This window comes from Macrobrachium rosenbergii, chromosome 46 (assembly GCF_040412425.1).
Source record: "Macrobrachium rosenbergii isolate ZJJX-2024 chromosome 46, ASM4041242v1, whole genome shotgun sequence".
Taxonomy (NCBI): domain Eukaryota; kingdom Metazoa; phylum Arthropoda; class Malacostraca; order Decapoda; family Palaemonidae; genus Macrobrachium; species Macrobrachium rosenbergii.
The window spans coordinates 17,321,340-17,345,075 of record NC_089786.1 but is presented as its reverse complement, the minus strand read 5'-3'; the positions used below and the strand labels follow the sequence as shown (position 1 = coordinate 17,345,075).

Sequence of the window (23,736 nt, the reverse complement as noted above, 5' to 3'; positions counted from 1 at the left end):
CGCTGAGAGCCATGTTCCAGAATTGAGTTGTCGCCAGGATCCGAAGCTGCAAATCATTTACTAAAATTTCTGAAAACTATTTGGAAATGGGGATTTCAGATAAGTCTTTCTGCGTCTGATTAAGGATGACATTTACCATTTATGACTTGGAAATCAAATGCTATTTGAAATAACGTCATGAACAGAGAAATGAAGCTGCCGGAGTCATTGGATTGCTAAATAAATGAGGTAAGACTTGTGAAATCTATCATCATAGTCTCAACACATCTTCCATACATTCTGTAAAATCGTTCTGTAATTTTGCTGTCAGAAGAAACTTGTGTCTGAAATTCAGAAAATCACTCAAGAAAATTATTTTGAATTGCAATTTTCCATGTAAATTCATAGTGGATGATGATCCTTGACCAAGGACACGCAGAACCGAAGACATTTCAGCCAGACTTTCAAGCAGTGTAATACATGAAAAATATAATAGGGTCCGTGCAGCGGATCTACACTTTGTCAGCAATCTAAAATGCATTCCTATAACATGGACGGAGAAATTAAGCAATGTGTTATCCAGAACAGAAGAGTAATCAAATATATGTAGTGCTAACTGCTACTTTAATTGTAGGAAACCAAGTTACTTCTTTGTATCCTGTATGTGAGCCCTTGGTGTCAACAGCTCTAATCTAGGCACAAAAGACGCTCCAGGTTCTATCTTATTATGTCTTTCTGGTCAAGAGTATACTGGTTTTAATTTCTTTACCCTGAACACTGAAATATGATTTTTCTTTTTCTCCCAAACTTTTATTTGCCAGAGGTACCGTGATAGGCTGTCACAGGTCATCCAGTCGCAATGGGCATAATAAATTTTCGATATTTCAGTATGTTGCTTGGAATTCCATTTCCTGTTACTTTCACTCTCCATTGGCTTTCGGGCCTTGCTTCTATTCATCCACTTGCACTGGACTCCTTCACTTCTTCACTCTTGTTTTGCAACTTCTGACCCAGTCATGTGGATCTTCTGTCAAGGGCAAATAGTCTGTATTTCAGGAGATTGTAACCCTATCATCTTCTGTGGCTACCCACTGGTCTTGTACCTTCTATCTATTTCAGTGCAGAATCACATAATTGTGTAAACACCATTGCTTGCCCGTTGCTTTCGGTCTGCTCCAAGGAACAAGAGACAGTTTAATCTACAAACAATATTTGTACATTTTCTCATGATGTTAAACTTGACTGCTAAGTCCTTCTTCCTTCGAAGCTATTTTACAGATAACGAACGAAGTTTTCGTCATCGTATCACCAATAGCTCTGCATATTAGAAAACATTTATTGAGAAAGGTGACTACCACTAGTTAGTAGTTTATGCTAGCTGGATGAACGGGATTTACCCTGTTCGTGGCAACACATGGTTTCCTTGGTATCATGCCAATAAGATCAATTTTTTCTTTCGAAGGCTATTAGCTAAAATTTCATTGAATATTAGGGCCCCCTCCCCTACACCACAGTGAAAACATGTCATAAAAACTGTTTGTAACGTATCACATACATAAGTTGAAAAAAAAAATCAAAGACCGCCAGTAGAGAACGAACTTTTGGCAATTGCTTGATAGTCGCATAAAGCAGTGGTTGGAACTGTCAATAAATCATTGACTTGTATCAAACCTGTTGGATATGTGTGCAATAAGTTGCTAATTTGTGTTTATGACATGGTTTAATGCAGTGTGGACGCACCCTTACTTAGGGATGGCCTTCAATCTTGTCCTTCAGATTAGTATACTAAAATATTCTCTGTTCAAAAACATTTTAAAGGATATGACTTAAATATGCCTCTTACTTTTACACAGAGAAAACAAAAAGAGTTTCTTTGCATTCACTGTGCAGAACATAGCTAACGATCTCCATTTTCATGCTAAGTAACATCAACAATTAGGAACTGTTCTGATGCAGTTGACTGCAAGAAGGGTACTGAAGCTTATTCTTTGCTTGTTTGATGCCACACCCTCTTAATGATCAATTCTCACGGGGGATATCTATATGACAAATCTAGAAAAGGCGAAGGCTGCCTTTCATTCCTACAGAAAATAATTTCCTTTTTCTAGCCTGTATTGCTGCTGTCAGATTTCAAGTTGTACACAACAAAATTATACACAGTCCAGTTCGCCCACTCTGGTCTCACGCCTCATCTGCTGTAACAGAACTTCCCAAGTCTCTTTATATTGCCCCTTCTTTCCTCCACTCATATTGAGGATCTCAGATATTTAGAGGGTTGTTTTTCCATTGCATCATGACTGTGAGCTCAGATAAATTTCTAAAATTAAACTCATTTCACGTTAATGTCGATCTTCTGCTGTTTTGGCTAGCCATTAATTATGACTAATCTGTCAGTTTTTCTTGGCAATACTACAAAAACCATAATAACCATTACATGGATTAATTTTTTATTAGTAAACATCTACTCTCTGCAATTTTAATTTGTGTGGTAAATCTTAATCTAAGATGTTAATTACATTATCCCGGAAAGTTTTCCGTTGCTTAATATAAACCAAATGAATCAAGTTTATCAATAGTAAATTACTATTTTTTAAAATGTCTTCCATCTCTTCGCCGGTTTATTGACAATAAGACATTCAGGACCTAAAGCTTTTTCCTCAGAAATGTAGTTTTTAATATTTGTTAGCTGAGGTTCCAGTGGGATCCTGAAAGTTAAAAAGAAATACATCATTATTGAATAAAACAGTTTTTGAATGTGAATTTTAGAAGAGGAGAAATATCTGATTCAGATACTACTGTTTTCGAGAACCATGTTTTGCCACAAGACAAAGATATTCTTATTTTACAGGGCTGACTGGTTGTTTGATTAATGAAATTTATGCTGTCAAACTAAACACAAGGCCACTCTCAGCCATGCAGCACTTAAGACAATGGAGGTGATAGACGGCAAGGCAAAGAGACCCAGAAAATTTAAGGATATGAAGTGCCACGATCAAAAGGTGGAACTTGAAGAATAGTCCACCGTTGCACCAGGAAGAAATAGAGAGGATGAACAGCAAGACTGAAGAAAGGAAGGGGGAATGGAGGTAAATTAAAAGGCTTAAAAGGTGGGTGCAGCTAGGGGCCCAAGGGACGCTGCAATCACCCTTTACTCATGCCCACAGTGCACCACGTGAAGTGCTCTGACGGTATTACCACCCTATGGGTTTATTTTACAAGGTAGTACACCCACAGTGGGTTCATTACCCTTGAGAGTTAATAATTTCATAGCCCTTCAAATTAATAAATCCTAAAATTTCAGAAACATATATTGTGAAAAAAAATAACCGTCTATTGTCAAAAAAATTAATTTGTTAAGAGCTTCACCATGAAGAGGGTTACACCCAAATCAGTCTTTCAAGCAGCTATGGAATATCCCCGGCAGTTTCGGTCATGTCGAATTAAGCATCCTCAAGAAACCTCTGCTGATTTTCAGAGTAGCGTGTATCAAAACAGTTAAATTTAGTAGAAGTACCGTGAGGGTATCGCTGTGAACTTCCAGAAGACTCCTCGACGCTATGAAGGACTGGGCAGGCAGTTAGAAAGTTTGCTTCCATTCCCTGGGTTGATAACGCAAAATAGTCGGTAATTATGATGAAACAAAGTAACATCAGTGGGGTGAATTCGTTTTCTTACCAAACATAAGATTATAACATATTTCAGCGCCTTTGAATAGGATTCAGTCCTACTGACTCACATCTCTGATGTGGCAGCTTTTGTTTAGACCCTATCGCTATTGGCTAACTACTTTCACTTCTTCCTTATTTTATTTCTTCTGTTACCTTATAATTTTTCCTTCATCGAGGCCTCTCAGTTCAAGTGTTTCTCATCATTCCGTGTCCTCTTCTGTCTTCTTTTCTTCATCAGAGGATTCTCAGAACAAGTGCTACCATCTCCTCCATCAGCATTCTAACGTTAATGCCGTCTCTGTCTGAAATTTGTATATAACCTTGATGTACAGCTTAAGGAAGATTGATTTTCTATTTCTATTCTCAATGTAAGATCCAAAATCTATTCCTCTCACTGAGGGCTTAAAATTACTCCCTTAGTTTTAAGTGAAAGAGTAATTGTATAGATTTCATAAGACTCATAATGCAATATTAGACCAGATGATTAACGTTTTCAGAAAAAATTACAAGCATTGAAATGTTAGCCAGATAAACAAAACAATAACGTGCATTAAAAGTATATGAACCGTATATTGAATTAAGAAACTACCTGGCAGCAGTGGTTCTAATAAGTTAATAATATTTTATCATTGCTAATTTTATGCAGTAATTATATATAATGAATGTCTTTTCCTGTAATACCAAATAAAAACACTATTTAAACGTTGAAATTTTCAGGCATTTCTGTTCACTGGTAGAATATGGAAATTCCAAAATCTATATATACAAAAACCTGGCCTTAGGCCTCCGATGTTAAGGAGGTGGCGTTTCTTAAAAGCTCCCGTTTGGCGAATTGGGTCATCTTCTTCAAAAGGGTAGGATTAAGGTGTCAATGGCGTCCGATTTTGAGTTCATATTGTTGGTTTGATTGATGATAAGCATCTTTCTTTTGTGACAATCTTGAAAACCAACTCCGCCCCACTCCAGTTAATGACATATGTAGGAAAATTTAGGACTTAGGATATGTTCAAAAGTACCTGGATCAATATTTACACGATCCGCACATGATTAACAACTGCTCTATCCACCACACATTATCGAGAGGGCTATTAATAAAGCAAATAAAAATTATTTTCCATTATCCCAGGCATTGAAATGTTAGACATTTATGTAGGCGAGACAGGTAGATCGCTCGCAAAGAATAACAGAGCACAAAAAATCAAAACAATAACATGTCATTTAAAAGTTGGTTTTATAGCTGTCCGTACAAAAAGAAAGATGCTGGAATCTGCTATCATCAATCAAACCAACTACCTCAGGAGGACATTGGAAATGGACGCCATTTTAATATTTAATCCTCGCACCCTTTTTGAAGAAGATGACCCAAGAAACGCGACCGCCAGATCCATCGCCAAACGGGAGCTAATGAGGCCAAAAACCACTAGGAATTTGGTCAATCTCCTCCTTCTTAAGAAACGCCACCTCCTTAACATCGGAGGCCTAAGGCCACACCTTCATGTTTTTGTATATATACCATTGTAACTTTCCACCTGTCCATATTCTACCAGTGAACAGGGGCACAGAAACAAGTGCCCGAAATATATGGTTTCAACGTTTAAATAGTGTTTTATGGGCCTTCTTATTTTCATATATATATATATATATATATATATATATATATATATATATATATATATATATATATATATATATATATATATATATATATTTACGTTGGATTTAGATGAATATCTAGGTTGGGTAGGATCTTCAGAGTAATTTATAAATCTTATCATATTTTCTGTAAGATCAGACATATTCATATATCATCATTTTTCCAAGGAACAAAAAATAAAAAATCCATAAGTATCCTATCTATACATTTTTATTTTTCAATAAGTAAGTTCTATCGGTCAAGGTTAATCTTTAAGCCAAAATGAAGGGGATTTCAAGCTTATTTTTCTATATATACAAAATATATTTACAAAAGGGGAGATGTTATGTGATTCTCATGTCGTAAGTGGACGGGAATATACTGTACATGGATTTTAAATACATATCGCTTTAGTTCTTGTTAGTGTTCAGAGCATTTGACCAACGCTAAAACAAGGTAAAAGATAAAGATGTTTAACAATATACATAAATTTGATGAAAATATTTGGCAATATTCATAGAGTAACGACTGTATTTTATTCATTATATCACGTACGTTCTTTGCAGTCTTTGTATAAGTCCCGTATTCTTAACTTCATTCCCTCTAGATGTTTACACTCCCAAAATCAGACACATGGTAATAACAACAAATTGACAGATATTTCCACAGATCATCTATGTTCGTTTGATATCTTAAACTCTCCGTATGCATTTCCCACGTTGACTTTTAGTCTTAGATAACCGTGAGCAAAAGGAAAATAAGGCTAAAAGACTGATGATGGAATCACCGTCCTTCATAAAAATAAAAACATATATTATTTGGTGTAGGTCAAACTTCTTCGCGGAAACTCCAAGATTTTTCTTTTTCGAAAACGCAAGCTTCAAACCTCACTTATTTCTTGCATTCGCAACAAGAGACACTTTCGATCTCCATCTTGATTTCAGAACTCTATAGATTCATTCTGGACCAAGATATAATTTCATGTAAATAAGCCCACTGAAAAATGACAAACGCCTACTGAATTTTACTCGATGGATTCTTTTAATTATTAGTCAAAAGTATACAACTACTATGAAAGATATATACCAGGGAGGCTATTTCATTTGAGGTATTATACAGCTGTCATTGATTAATGAAGGGAAAAGGGGATGATGATGATAGCATTTGCATCAAGTAATTCACAGATCTTCAAATAACCTAACTTCCTTCATAAGGCATGTCTATCTCTTTCTTGTTTTCTACCGGCCTTTGCTAAAAAAGGGAATTAGGTTGCCCGTCCCACAGACCTCAGATATAAAACCGTTCAGGAAATCTAACTCCTTAGAAAAACTAAAGAAAATTGAACAAGGTCTGAGTAACTGTAAGACTTGTGAAGGAACGACAGAGAGAAAACGGTCATCGAGCGTGGTGTATTTCAAGGGAAATTTATTTTTAGCATAACCATAGATAGGACCTAAACTCAGTGTTTTTAGGATCATCATGTTTCTTTTGAGACCTAGTAGGAAAATTATTATTATTCAGAGGGTAAAACCTATTCATATGGAACAAGTCCACAGAGGGCCATTGACTTAAAATTCAAGCTTCCAAAGGATATGGTGTTCATTAGGAAGAAGTAAGAGGAGGTAAAGGGAAATACAGAAAGAAGAGATCTCGCTTATTAAAAAAGAAAAAAACAAATAAAAACAATAAATAGATAAAATTGTATTGAAATGCAAGGAGAATAGTATTAGGGTCGTAATGCATTGCATCTTCGCTTGAACTAATGAAGTTCCAGTTGCAGAACATCCTCTGGGTGGCTGTTCCACAGTCCAACAGTGTGAGGGATAAAGGTCCTCTGGAACTGAGAAGTTTGACAACGAGACACATTTACTGCATATTGGTACTGCTGTTCAGCTGTAAAGAAAAGCCACCCACTTACCAAAGCATATGTAAAGAGTAATACTGATTTAATATACGGAAAGACCTAAGCTTGCAGGCGTTAGAATCACCATGTTTCCAATGTGACCTAAACGCAAAGGGTTTCGAAATATGTAGTACCTTTCAGGATAAAAGCCCTGTAATAACTCTTTATAAAAGTCTTTTATGGAAAAATGGGAAAATTCTGTCGGATGTCTTTGCTGCAAAATTTTGATATAATCAAACATAATGACAATCTTGGCCTTGGAATTACTCTTTAAAATTCAGTACAGGTTTTAGTTTGGTTTGGTTTTTGTTATCGCAAACATCAATGTTATTTGAAAGTCTTGTTTCAAGATCGATTTTGATTAAAGTGAAGGTTTTTGCTGAGCATTTTCTTTCTAAAAGTACTGAACGGAATTTGTGTGTGTTTTTTTTTTATTCCAAAAGACTGGTGATCTAAATACCTTGAGTTAGGGCCTTTTCCTTAAAGAAAAAATAATTCCTTTTAGCCATCGATTTTCTTTTTCGTTCCTAAGCATATATTCCAAAAACTCTGAGTTCAGGTCTTTGTCACTGAGAATTCTCTTTAATAAAAATCATTGAAGCTTGGGTTTATTCCAAAGAACGTTCGATGTACTAGAGTAGAGTAAAAATTGCCGTTTTTTGTTAGAATTCCGTTTTAATAGCATCGACTAGCCCATGGATTTTTCATTCCTAAAACTTGCATTTTATAAAAACCACGTGTTAAAACTTTTTGGTCTTTCTTCTAATCTGAGGAAGATTTTTCGAGTGATGAATCTTCGTCAGTTCTGCGCTGTCATCTCTGTTTCACAAACCAATTTCAATTAAACTAAAAGTTTTTCGGCAAAAAAATAAAAGTATCTGATTTCTTCTTAAACTGAGAGCATTTCAAAATCGACTTATTTTCAAATTAAAAATTGTTTGTAATGGCATCATCTTAGCTATCTCGAATCTGAATAAGCACTCCAAAAGAAGGGCAACCCAGCATTCTTGAAAAGCGTAGGCTCGGTAAGAAAAAATGAGAGGAGAAGGAAAGGGAATTGGGCCTATTTCCACAGGAAGTTATAGACAGGGCCGTCCAACCCCTTGCCCGTGGGCCAAAAGTGGTCGTTTGAATTTGAAAGTGGCCCACTAGAGAAAAATAAGCAAAAGTGTATTGCTCTTTTTTATATCACAGAAATTTGATTTACCGCTTATCCTGAATAAAAAAAAATATTCCTTGAAAAATCAGTAACTACAAAGAAAAGTTTCAATGGCATATACTGTGTATATATATGTGTGTATGTATATATACATATATATACACATATATATGTATATATACATACAGATATATATACGTACATAAATACATATATACATATACACACACATATACATACATACACACAGGTGGCCTGCATGACTTTTTGTTTTTTCAAGAGTGGCCCTCAGACTAAACAACTTGGACGGCCCTGTTATAGACCTATTCGTATAACTAACGAAGTATAGAAGGGCGTGGTAAACTGAAGTAGGAGATTACAGATGACATAAAGAAACTCGATAAGTGGACAAAAGTCAACATGATAAACCAACAAAAGTGAATAGGAGAGCTTTTCCCTTCATAGTGTGTCAAACCTCAAGATTTAACTCGACATCGAAAAAGAACATTCTGATTCGGGACAAACGTTGGTCATACTAGGCTACAAAACAAAATTCAAGGTCAGGATTGTCACATGAAATTTAAATTCAGTACATATATTGATTATACTCGTACAAGACTCAAAAGTGATATTAAAACCACCGAAAACAGTAACTAAGAAATTCAAGCTGGAAATGGAATTTTAATACAAATACTCATTGCACTTAACTGAACGACAATTTCAAAGATCAGCAGTGTAATTGAGATTTGAAATTAAAAATCCATTTTGGATACAAGTATTGATATAGGAACAAAGCTCATAAAGGGAATACAAACTCAGACTGATAATTGATCTCATGGCAAACACTGATTATACTGAAGCAAAAGAATACTGGCGGAAATTAAAACCAAAGGCAAGTATCGATTACACAATATTGAAAGACAATGTAAAGGTAATGTCTGGAACTCCAAACAAAAAAGCCAAACAGATGATTACATTTCAAACTTTGAACGGGCTAAATGTTCAACACAAAAAGAAATATAACAATAACATAAACTAGAAATTCATACTACAATTACTGAAGACACGAAACTGAAAGACATTAATATAGTTCGTAATAGTGACCGAAAAATAACAAACTTACTAATTCCAACTCAAGGCAGATTTCGCCACCTCCCCTTCACTTTGGCTGTGCTGATTCAAAATTAGGAACGTCAAGAGGCAAAATAAATTAGTGAGAAAAAAAATGAATTATATTACAAGTGTTCTTTATGGACGGAAACTTTTTGTAAATCTCGTGGATTCGTGACACCCAAGTTGTTAGTTGTTATATATATATATATATATATATATATATATATATATATATATATATTATATATATACATATATATATATGTATGTATATATAAATATAAATATATACATATATATGAATATATATATATATATATATATATATATATATATATATATATATATATATATATATATATATATATATACATATATATATGTATATATAAATATAAATATAAATATATATATGAATATGTATATATATATATATATATATATATTATATATAATATATATGTGAAATAGCAATCAACATATTTATGTTCAACTATGGGTTGCTGCTTAATAACACGTCAGTCTTTGCGGAATCACTTCAGTTATCACTGTCAGACTATGTACAAAATGCAAATATCTCGAGATGAAGCTTATTTTCACATTTCAAGTTCTCTCGTCCTCGAATAAAGCTCAAATGTTTGTAGAAAACATCCGTCTAACATCTCTGACATCTCAGACATTTTCCTTATCCTAGTTATCGATGGGGATCACAGGTGCGACCGTGGAGGGAACGTCTTCCATGTCGATTTTCTTTCTTCTCTCTTTATTCCTCAGCCGTCTCCTTCTCCTTCTCTCTCTCGCTTTCCTCCTCCTGTTCCTCTCGTGTCTCCGTTTGTCCTTCTCCTTCCTGCGTTTCTTCTTCCTCTTCTTCTTCTTGTTGCGTCTCCTTGGTCCCGGGGTGGTCGGGGACGTGCTGTTTGTTGTGTTAGTGGATAGCTCCGGGTAGAGGGCGTAGGTGTCTTCCAACCGCGTCATGGAAGGGTCGTCCGGAGGCTGAAGAATCGGAGACTTAGGAGTCGTAGGATGCGAAGGGGTCTTTCGAGTGACTTCCTTCCCCTCCTGAGAAGGATAGAGAGGGACGGAAGGTGGAGAAGGATCCCGCTCTGGATGGTGGTGGGGTTTGCGCGTTCCGGGATAGCCAATAGTCGGCTTCCAGCTTGGGATGGTGCCGTTCGCTTCGATCTCGTTGGAGGATTTGTCTGGAAAAGGTGATATTTGTCAAAACGTTTATCGTACTACTAGTGCTACTACCACTACTACAACAACAACAGCAAATATTATTGCTACTACTAATACTGCAAATAAAACATCTCCAAATAATGCAAATAGCCACAGGAGTTTTCTGGTAATGCAACCCTTAAGGTAATGGTGCTTTCTAGAAAATGTTTAGGTTTCATCTGAAGCATAAAAATAAACTAAGTAAACCATTGCTGACTACATTGGAATATTAATAATTATATAATGTTAATATAATAATATAATTACAATATTACAATTAAGATCAAATGAAGCCTCCATTTCTTGTGTTAATTGTACAATCAATATTAAAACTACAACAAACTAGTTTCCATTTCTCTCTCTCTCTCTCTCTCTCTCTCTCTCTCTCTCTCTCTCTCTCTCTCTCTCTCTCTCTCTCTCTCTCGTTATTTTATCTTGCCTTATTATAGGATTCTTTTCTTCTGATATAGTATAAAACTGCCTTCTTACAGCATGGCCGTAAGACTGTTCGGCTTACCGCTGTGAAAAACAGATATCTGTAATATTTTGCAAAAATTACGGCCAGTGCGACGTCCTACCTCTGTAAAAAAAAAAAAAAAAAAAAAGTGGGCACGGGTGAGAGACAGGAAGACGGGTAGATCCTAAAAAGGACATTTGCATCTGAAGATAACCAGATAAATACCTGAGTGATTCAACCGATACGTCTTGCACTCCAAAAGGGACCTTCGTGGACGGCCATTGAAAGAGAGGGGAAAAAATTTTATCCCTTTGTATAATTATCCTCATGAGGATTATGATTAGGATACTTTCTGGGATGGAGGAAGCCCATTGAGGACAACACCGTTCTGAAGAGTATTCCATTATGCCCCATAAAACGCAGACAGGAATGAGGTCCCAAAATGCAGCGGACCAAATGGTACCCAAGTAATACGTAACCAGCAGTTAAACACCCGGGCACTATGGTCGCTCTAATGCACTGTCATTACATCCCTTTCCTCATGGTAAGGCACTAGTCTATAACCGGGGCGCACCAATCCACATCATCTCCACTGCCCAGAGGGCACTCAAGGGCAAGATCCTTCAAATTATTTGCGGGTAGCAATTGGGAGCAGAAAATCCCTCGCCTTCCCAGTCTTTAGGTCATGTATATTTTTTGTTCGCGTTTTTTCTCCCTTTCAAATACCCCGGTTATCAAAACTTTGAATTACAGATTGATAAGTTTTGGTACAGAACTTATAGCTGTTTTTAGTGTCTTATGCTCGGGACTAATGTAATCAAAACTATTAATTTTACTCTATTTTTGTACGTTTGAACTCTAAATTGCAGTTTTAATGATCTATGGAACGAAGTATTATTTAGTGTCAAATGTTAGGAACGAACGTAATCTTAACCGCTAATTTTATTGCAATATCGTTAATACATAAAAATAAAATTAGTGCCAAGACTAAATGTCGCATTTGTAACGTTAGGCTATGAACATGAACGCAATTGCATGTTTAAAACATGGATTCTACTGGTTCCAGTCACCAGATAACAAACATAACGTAAAAATTATATAAATATATATATATATATATATATATATATATATATATATATATATATATATATATATATATATATATATATGTGTGTGTGTGTGTGTGTGTGTGTGTGTGTGTATAGACAGTATATATTTGGTACTTTATAATGTTGATCATCCTCTTTCCTTCTCATCTTATATTTACTCATATATATACATACACATACATAATACATACATACATACATATAAATACTTACATACATACATATATAATATATATAAATATATATACATGTATGTATATATATATATATATATATATATAGATATATATGTGTGTGTGTGTGTGTGTATTTGAATGAATTATGAATAACACATGCGAATGACAAAAACAGTACAGAAAATACTATGATATTCACATGGCCTAAAAATGCAGTAACTATCAGAATTTAAGCGAAGAAAAGCATTTATACAAGTAAATGGAATTGTTACATTAAAATTCGAATGGCGGTAAAAGCATGGAACGTGATACCGTTATGCCAACTCCACTTTCTCTGTAACGACAGATATTAATTGATCGACAGTACTTTTCTGTCCATTCAGATGAGTGCAAGCGCTATTGACAGATGGATAGTATTACTCTCTCGTTTAGGAGAGTGCAAGGGCCGTTTATTGGACAATAGTATTTCCATAACATTTCAGGTAAGTGCGAGGGATACTGATTTGCCAATGGTATTTTTCTGGCGTTCCGGGAGAGTATAAGGGATATTGATTGCAAGATAGTATTTCTCTTTTGTTGCAGTAGAGTGCAAAGGATATTGATTAGGCAATATTACTTCTCTGGGGCTGCTAGAGAGTACAAGGGATACTGATTGGTCAGTAGTGTTTCTCTGGAGTTTTAGGGAAGCGCAAGGGATACTGAGTGAGCAACAGTATTCTTCCTCTCACACTTCAGGAGAGTACGAGGGTAATGATTGGTCAATAACAGTTTTCAAGCGTTTTAAGAGATTGTACCTGATGTTGACTAGCCAACAGCATTTCTCTCGCAGCTCATGAGGTTAAATACAAAGTAATACGTCTTTTACACCGATGGTCCTCCAGTCAGTCAAGTTAAGTAGTGTTGAATTGAATTGAATTGAATATAGAATTTAGGACAAAGGGCAAGCACTAGGACCTATGAGGTCATTCAGCGCTGAAGCGGAAATTGACAGTAAAAGGTTTGAAAGGTGTAACAGGGGGAAAACCTCGCAGTTGTACTATGAATCTATTGTTAGGAGAGGGTGAAAAGTAAGTTGGAAGAAAGAGAATATGAAAGGAGGTACAGTAAAAGGAACGAAAGGATTTGCAGTTAGGGGCCGAAGGCACTCTACAAAGAACCTTAAGTAGCCTAATGCCTACAATGCACCGCATGAGGTGCACTGACGGCACTACCACCCCCACGGGGTAGAGGTGTTGGATTCAATCAAGTACTTGGAACGGTGATAACCACCTATGAATACTAGACCATGCTGGTGGTATATATATATATATATATATATATATATATATATATATATATATATATATATATATATATATATATATATATATATATATACATATACACATATATATATATATATATATATATATATATATATATATATATATATATATATATATATATATATATATATATATATATATATATATATATATATATATATATAATCCCGTGGTGGTGTGTGGGACCGGCCACCAGGCTTGCAACTCCAACATAAAATTCAATGATCAGAAACTTACAACAGACCTGAGAAGTCTGGTATTAACGAAGTGGGATATTATCACAAGCCAAACTGCAACCCTAGTTGAAAAACCAGAAAAAGCTGACTACTGCAAACCCAAGGGCCAAAATGGAGAAAGTGGCCCACTACAAAAAAAGAAATTGGCAACTAGAAATAAACTATGGAAGAAACATAACAGTAAAAAAATGAATAATAAATAAGATGAATAACAAAGAAAGATAAATATACTAAATGATAAATTAGCTATGAAATGAGACTCATGTCATCCAGCTTCATATGTAATACAAGAGGAAAAATCCAAGAAAAAGAAGTAAAAATGTTCAATGCAGATACAAAAAATTTTGCCAAAGATAAAAGATAAACATAGGCAATGCAACTGACTGTGTGTACGTATATAGATGATCAAGAAAATTTTTCGAATACTTCAGACTTACTACACTCTTATTTATACTCTATTATAAACTCTGAACGAGGCAACACTCAGTATCATATTAAAAGTAGAAACCCCCCAAAAATAGGTTTTCCCTCTTAATTTCCACGGCAAAAGATAGTCATAATTTCAGCTTGAGTTAACCATTCGTAGAGTGCTTAATAATTCTTCGCCAACTTTCGACAGGATCCGCTCACAGCCTTCATTACGAATACTTGCTAACACTGATGAAAGCATAACCGTCTTCCAGATTCTTTGGCCTAAGTAAAAAAAATTATACCCACGTTACGACGTCACGCGTACCCTCATTTGTAAACTGGGCCAACTAAAGTCACCTTGCAATGTTGCAGACGACGGGAGGACACTTATACGATCTTCTTCCTCATTGCGGATATTAAGAATATCTTTATAGATTATAGGTTAAATGGTTATAGTTAGAAGGGTGGGGTTTTATGTAGAATTGGTGCCCCCTCCCAAAGCGTCTCTCTCTCTCTCTCTCTCTCTCTCTCTCTCTCTCTCTCTCTCTACCTGTGTGTGACTCTCTCCCCTTCCATCCTTTTTGGGGATTCCATCCCAACCTCTTCGAGACAAACACCTTGTAAGGGGCGGGTCCAACTCGACGCAGGGACATTGAAGAAGACGACCTGTATTATTTGCTTGTATTATACTCCTGTTGGCCAAAGCTTAAGTACTATCATTAAGGATCTAACGGCCCTCTCTCTCTCTCTCTCTCTCTCTCATTCTTACTTTTCCTTTTTCTAATTTCTAAGTTCACGTTTTACTTTTTTTAGTGATATTAAAGCCCATTTTTTCAGTCATCCACTAAATCTGTCTCTCTATCTACTTATCCTATTTTCATCTCTTCCCATTTCATTCTCTTTAATTTTCTATTTTCTAGTAAAATTACCGCTGGTGTCTTCATTGATAAACCTCTTCATACCCTCCCCATTCTCTCTCTCTCTCTCTCTCTCTCTCTCTCTCTCTCTCTCTCTCTCTCTATTTCATCCCCTATTTTAAGTCTCCAAGTTTGCGATATTAATACTCCAACCTTAGGTATATATTCCACTCTTCTTCTTTACATCATTTCTTTCTCCTTAATTTATTATTCTCTGATGAAATTCTCACTCGACTCTATTCATCTCTCTCTCTCTCTCTCTCTCTCTCTCTCTCTCTCTCTCTCTGTCCTATCCTCTTCCACCTCATTCTTTCCCCGTCATTACCTCTATTCCTCCATTTCCTTTTTCGACATCTACATTCTCCTTCTTTTTCATCTCAAAATTTTTTATTTTCCTTATTATCCCCCTTTCCAATATGACTTCTTGTCCAGCTTTAATTTTCTCCTTTTATTATCTCCCGATTCCCTTCCTTCCCTTCTCCTCATTCTACTTTTTTTTCTTCCTCTTCTTCTTTACCTCAAACGCCTCCCAATTATCTCCCAAATACCTCGGACATTCTTAGAATGAATCACCGATTCACTTACAGACTGATTATAGCCAAAACGTCAATGGATATTCTGGGTGGTGATTCGGTATTTGAATATCTAATGCATTTGAAGTTTCTTCTTCATGCACCTGTTAAAGTATAAATTTAACATTTCTATATATATATATATATATATATATATATATATATACATATATATGTATATATATATACATATATATGTATATATAAATATATATATATATATATATATATATATATATATATATATATATATATATGTATGTATGTAATATATATATATATATATATATATATATATATATATATATATATTTATGTATCAACTATGTATATATTCACACTATATATATATATATACATATATATATATATATATATATATATATATATATATATATATATATAATATAATATAATATATACAGGCTATGAGATAAACTGAAAGAACAGCAAACGTAGTTTTTATTTTGACTGAATAGTAAATTAGAAAAAAATGTCTTGTATAAAACGAAAAAAATTGATGTTCGATTGTGACAATCGGAATAACTGTGGCAATGTTTGAGAAAGCTGGGGAAAATTATAACTGGGTATTATGAAAAACAATTCACATTTAGGAAGTTTGATAATCCTCCATTGAACTTAACGATTATGAATGGAAATAAGAAGAATACTCAATTCTCTTCATTACTTTATATCCCATTTTCTTTCGATAATGACCAAAACAGAATTTGTTTTCGAAAAAGTTTACTTAACGCCAGTAAGTAATGATCGAAATGCTGTAATGGTCTAAAGAAATTTTCCAAACTGAAGCAGCTAGAACCTCGTTTAATATCCTTCTTGCAACGCCAGATATCTTAATCATTCTGTCATTCCACAGACTAGTAATTCAATTTCAATCTGAAAGCTACATCTAAAGGGATAAGTGATTGCTGTAGGCGCTAAACTGATCATTTCAAAAAAGGTAAGAAATAATTCTATTACTTGTAATAGCACGTTGATTTTAAAGTGCTAATTGGAGGAATCAAAATTCTAGGAAATGCAATGATGATTTTTAAGCATTAAATTAATAAAAAGACCGGTGTCATAATTGGAATTAAATAGCATATGCACTCCGATTGAACATTAACGTCAGACAAGGAGGCTGTAGCATAAGTTACAAGTATTTGAATGATACTCTCTCTCTCTCTCTCTCTCTCTCTCTCTCTCTCTCGTAGAAATTTGCTTACACACATCGTTTATTGGCAAATACTGTTTTTTTTTTTTGCCGTTGAATTAATCACTGTTTTTTTCTTTTACTTTTTTATTTATATTATTTCACTTATTTTTCTTTACTGAATTTATTTTTCCAAGTTGTAAATTATTATTATTATTATTATTATTATTATTATTATTATTATTATTATTATTATTATTATTATTATTATTATTATTATTATTAAGAGTCCCTTCTTTTCTTCCTTTTCGTAAGAAATATTCAGCCCCTCCAAACCTCAAATACCAACCATCAATCTTCTGGGGCTGCCTCGCATCTTATTTGATTTAATATCGGCCCAGTCAGCATCTATCATCTGAGAAAAATAAATGAAATATCCTGAGTATCCCGAAGGCGGGGTTCCTCAAGGACGATGCTGGCGCCCTCATCCGATCTGCAAAGGGCGGAAGCTGATCCAGTCTGCTTGCCTTGGCGCCGTTGCTGGAAGGCCATGGCGAATCTTCGATGAATTTGTTATTCGTCTCTCTCTCTCTCTCTCTCTCTCTCTCTCTCTCTCTCTCTCTCTCTCTCTCTCTCTCTTCGAGTGCTTGCTTCTCCGGTTGAGAATCGTGAGTCTCTGCTGTTCAGGTGGTAAATCGTGAGGCTGTTTGATTTTCCGGTCGTGAATTGTAATACTGTCTTCTTTTCGGCTCGTAAATAACGAGTCTTCTTCTCCTAAGTGAATCTTGAGTGCTTTTCCGATGGTGATTCATGTGGGTGTTTGCTTTTTTGGTAAGGGGTTCGGGAAATCTTCTGTTTTTCCCCGTCGCTGTGGCGAATCCCAGTCGTACTTTGTTCTCCCGGGGACGAATTATGAGCTTATTCTTCTTCTTGTGGTGATTCTCAATGTCTGCCTTTTTCTGGAGGTGAATCATGCATATATCTATTGTTTTGTTGTTAGGTTGTGGATTATTATTATTTTCATTTTCTCTGCAGCAAATCACAGTTGTGTTTATGTCTCTGACTGCGATTAGAAATTCATGAAGAGATTCAATTTAGTGTTGCTAGACCACCTTTGTAATTATTCATGACTGTAGAGAATCTAGGGCTTACAACTTATACTGAAGGACATTATTATCATAAAATAATGGAGATTTCATGGCTTTGTTAATGCAAATAAATTATTTTTATTGTTGTTATTAGTATAAGTTTTTTTTTAAGTTGTTATTGATATAAAGGAGTCTTATTTTTATTTCAAGACTCTCAATGGGGTGAAATGATGAATTCATCTTGAATCAAAAGTAGAAATTTAAACAAATCAGAGTTATTTAAGAAGTTGAACTGTTAGGTAAAAAGAAACCTCAAGGTACGGATGAAAAGCAAGAGGCAGCAAGCAAAAGCAATGAGGCTTGGCTAGTGACGTCAACCACATTAAATATATATACCTTTCCTAACAAGTCAAAATATACGTCTGCCTTTCGTTTCACACATCACAAATGAATTTGCAGTCTCTGTTTTTTTTTGCTGTAAAAATGTCTGTTTCTTCTTATCAAGTGTCCCCGCCTCACCTGACAGGCTGCCTCTTTCCGAATTTACTTTAGATATATTGCCAAGAATTGGAAATTTATTCCTGCCTCTTTTTTCTGAAATTCCTATAACTTTCCTTTCTCCAAGGGGCAGTTTTCAGTTTTTGTTTTCTGAATTTTTATCTAAATAAACGTATAAATAAATTAGAAAATAAATTATTTAAATAATTTTTTTATTTATAAGCTATTAACATACTGGTCTCTGCTTTTGCTAGGGAAGGAAATATTTGAATAAATTAATTTGAATTCCTGTTTACCTGTAATTCTCCTCTTTTGTTGGTGCTGTCTACAGAAGCATGTTTTCTTCCGCTCGTTTCATATTTTGCTATTATTTTCTATATGAATTTATTATTCTACTTGTTTGATTTTCTTTACTCAACTGGTTTTTTGCCTTTTACATTTTTTATTTATATCATTTCAATTATTTTTCTTTACTGAATTTATTTTTCCAAGTTGTAAATTATAAATTAATGTACAAATGTGGTCGAACCCTAAGTTGGTGAATTAGACCAGGAAGTTTTTTTATTTCTTTTTTTCAAAATTTAGCCGACTCTTGATTTTAAAGTTCAAACAACCACTTTCCGAAAGCTTCGAACTTAACCAGTTTCGAAAATATTTCTGGTGTCATGGGTATTAAGCAAAGAAATAAAGAAAAAAACAAAATCGAATTTATAAAAAAATCTAGTAAATTGCAGTCATTTATCTATTAATCACGACCTTCATGATATAGTCTTAGTTAATAAATGAAAATGTTTAACTGCTACCTATACTCGCCAAACACCAAGAAGACACAAAATATTAGTATTTGACTTTATGATTTATAATAATAACATGGACATATTCTTTACAGATTCAATTAAATTTTCATAGCGATGGTTCCTATCAGTTTAATTTCTCACGAGTTGCATTATATCTGTTTTTTTTTTTTTTTTTTTTTTATTGTTTTCATACAGTTAGTGATCTCAGATCTCAGTATACAGTCTTGTATAACAACAAGACGTATACATTTGATGTAATGGTGTGTGTTACGCCCGTAGATTTATTACGGTGAATCACCTTTTAGTGTGCTAATTCTCGGTTGCCATTATATATATCTCTTCTTAGAACGAGAATACCTTTCACTAGCTCATTCATAAGGATATGATTTCTGTTATCATCGTTCATATTTCAACCATTACAGTGATCTGCGAAACGGCAAATTATTAATGTTGAAAATAATAATTAGTATTTTCAACATTATTGCTGTTATGATTATCACGCTATACAAATTATAATAATGATATTTTCAATATAACTATACACCTAAGGATATGTATTTCATTAGTACAGAAAATCTCATTTGAACAAACCCATATATACTATATATATATATATATATATATATATATATATATATATATATATATATATATATATATATATATATGTATATATATGTATATATAAGTATATACTACTCAGTCACATACCTGGAACCGTCTCCGGTGCCGAGAGGCACAATCCTGGGAACCTGACACCGAGCTTCGTACCCTCCGGGCACCTCTTCCGGCACCGCCCAGCGTACCTCACAAGTCCTCGCTTGCAGACGGAACAGAAGTGCCTGGTCGCGCACTCTACGCAGCCTCTCAACATGCATTCTGCAAAGAGGGGTTCATGAAGTCGCTGTTTCCTTTCTACGTTTGTTTCATTTTTTTTATTTGCTTCTCTCTTTAGCGCGTTTTTTTTTTTATTGAGCTAACGTATTTAAACAGTAAAAGTCATTTTGTTTATAAGAGAACTGGCATAGTTACAAACATAAAATAGGGACAGAGGGATATGACTGCACTCATGAATTTGTTACACAAAGGTGACACACTGTATTGTCTTATTATTAAAAAATAATATATATATATATATATATATATATATATATATATATATATATATATATACACACATATATACATCTTATGAAAATGTTACTGCCTGTCTCATATATGCATTCAACACAGTAAAATATATTTATATAGATGTTTCCATATTATTATTATTATTATTATTATTATTATTATTATTATTATTATTATTATTATTATTATTATTATTATTATTCAGAAAACGAAATCCCTTCATATGGAACAAGCCCACAGGGGACATTGACTTAAAATTCAAGCTTCCAAAGAATATGCTGTTTATCTGAAAAAGAGTAACAGAAGGTAATAGAAAATGCAGAAAGAAGAGATCAATAAAAAGAAATTAAATCAGCACATTAATAAATAAATGGGCATCAATGTAAATTAAGTATAAAACGCAAGGAGAATTGCTTTAGGGCAATAATGCATGGCAACTTTGCTTGAACTTTTGAGGTTCGAATTGCACTTCCTCCTCAGGGAGACTATTCCACAGTCCGTCGGTGTGAGGAATAAAGGACCTCTGGAACTGAGAAGTTCGACAGCGAGGCACATTTACTGCATACTGGAGTTGATATTCAGCAAATCTGGCTGCTCTCGGCAGGAAAAGAGGATCAGGAATCTGTTGTAAATGTGAAATATCTCCGTTAAAATACTACTTATGAAAAATGGACAAACAAGAGACCATACTTCGATGGTCCAAGTCGTAACTAGTAGTGATAAGAATTAGGGAAAAATTTTGTCCTCACAATCAGTTTTCAAATTGTGCTCAAATAATTCCTTTTAAAGAAAGACGAGCCGATGACGTCTCATGGAAAATCACTAATTGACACAGTGACATCACCTGACATTCTCCATGTTGTCCTGAGCTATGCCTCACGAGGGCAATCAAAAGCCAGATGCCTTCAGACGCAAAAGTTGTCGATTTAATCATCAAAATGGGAGTGAGGCCATTAAAATACCCGGGACATCGAATAACAAAAAAGAAAATTCATCCGTGAATCACGATTTGGCTTATATCAGCATGTCTCTCATAATGTTTTGAATATCGCACAAGACGTTAGAGAAGTTGTCAATAATTTTTCTATTAATTGTGAAATGGTATCCAATTTTGACATGGTTGTTGTCAAAAGGTGAAAACAGCTAGCCGGGGTTATTTTTTAAATTCTGATATTATTGTGTCGGTATCAACTACAGTAGAGAAGTTCAGTAGCACGTTTGCTATCTAACTAATGACTATCCCAATACAGGAATCACCACTGGTTAAAAATAGATACCAGTTTCTTGGCTAGCAAACCTTTTAAGTAAATGCGGCAAAATACAAGAATAGTATTCGTGGAATTTTTAACATATTAGAATAAAATGACACGTTCAGAGAGAAATAAATAGAATAAAATATTCCGAGGGAGAGTGAGATCATAGGAAGACATTTTTCCGCAACATTTTCCAGATATATCCGACCGCGCATTAGCATCGCAGAGGCGAAAGAATGGTTATAAACAGCCAGATATCGAATATTACAGGCATGAGGAATCTGATAAGGCATTCAAGTGGCCAATATAACTCCATTTGCTCCTGTCTTTGCATAAGTTGATAAAGAAAATATCTATGAGGCTGGCTGTAATGACAACGTCCCCGGCTACTTTTTCTGGCGACTTTTTCGGCTATTTTTTCCTCGGGTAGCGAATGCGCAGTCATCGTTTCGAGAGAGCGATCGCTATACTTTGTCCCAGCCGAGACTCATAATCACCGTCTGTGATCGTAAGTGTGACAAATATAGAGAAAGGAGAGTCGAAATTCATTCTCTTCTCTCCCCGTCGTAATTCGCATGAATGATCTCATAGATGAGACCTCGTTTTTGACAACACCCCTTACAAATTGAAGCCTCTGACAATGACTTCTGTTTTCTCCATGTTAAAGCTATTCATTACGGATCTTCTTCTTCTTCCTCTTCTTTGTAATCCATGTCCCCTTCCCTTCTATATCATCACAGTTGTCTATCCTTTTTCCCATTTCTGTATTGCCTCACCTCCCTCTTCTCCCTCTTTCTTCGCCCCCTTTTCTCTCTGTTTCTCTCCAGTCCTTCAGTTCTTTTCTCTCTTCCTTACACTTCTCCTTAGCCTTACCGCAGACTCGTACTTTGATTAAATAAAAAACTCAAGGTATACCAGTTATTCACACTGTCTTGAGATGGGCACAGTCGCAATACCTCCAAAGACTTTGTAAGAATATAGAATTTAGGCCAAAGACCAAGCGCTGGGACCTATGAGGTCATTCAGCCCTGAAACGGAAATTGGTAGTTAAAAGGTTTGAAAGGTGTGTAACGGGAGGAAAACCTCGCAGTTGCAATATGAATCAATTGTTAGTAGAGGATGGAAATTAAGATGGAAGAAAGAGATTATGAACGGAGGTACAGTAAAAGGAATGAAAGGGGTTGCAGCTAGGGGCCGAAGGGACGCTGCAAAGACCCTTAAGTAATGCCTTACAGTGCACCGCATGAGGTGCACTGATGGCACTAACCTCCTACTGGGAGGAATTGGTAAGGAGCAACGAATGTGCAGTACCCAGACATCAAGATTCCAGCGAGCGGTTTTTAAAATTTAGAAGTTATATTTTTCTTAGCCTTAAATACACATTTCTCTTTTCAGTTGTTGACAGCAGTTATAATTCATCAACAAAGATATTTTTTATTAGGTAAAAATAATTAGGTCTCTCATTTTTAATTACAAGGGAACTACAGATCAAATGAGGGCTGGGTTTCCAGGCAAACTTATATTCTGAGTAACTGGTAACCCCGGGTAACCGACACAGGTATATGGTAATGCCAGGTTACATGGAAATTTTAACTAAACCTTGTACTACAAGATCCACACTCTTGAAGCTGAATTGCTTTTTCCAGGTAACTGCCAGAGTAACTGGTAATTGCAACTATAATTGTAATTACAGCTAAAATTGTAGTTTAAGCCTAAGAACAGAAGTGACGATAAACTAATAGGTAGAAAAGTGAAGTAGAACTGGTATTGATTGACTGTTTCAGAGTTACCTATCACCACATCTGCTAGAGGCACTAACATAGGCAGGCAAAAAACTTATACTTGACGAGAACAAAAGAGATTAAACTGATAATTATATAACACATAAAACGGTGAAGGCATACAAGGCTTACTGAAATATAGTTATTCACTAAAAA

General features: G+C 34.8%; 1 protein-coding gene across 1 annotated transcript in view; it reads right to left on the bottom strand.

Annotated features, from left to right (window-relative positions):
* Positions 1 to 10,011: 10,011 nt before the first annotated feature.
* LOC136830252 (R-spondin-1-like) overlaps positions 10,012 to 23,736 on the bottom strand; it is a 351,908-nt gene continuing 338,183 nt past the window's right edge. The window contains exons 4-5 of the mRNA XM_067089609.1: positions 20,127 to 20,294; positions 10,012 to 10,654 (exon numbers count right to left, since the gene is read on the bottom strand). Coding sequence (XP_066945710.1) covers positions 10,146 to 10,654; positions 20,127 to 20,294 — 677 coding nt within the window. The 3' untranslated portion in view covers positions 10,012 to 10,145. The remainder of the gene's footprint in view (positions 10,655 to 20,126; positions 20,295 to 23,736) is intronic.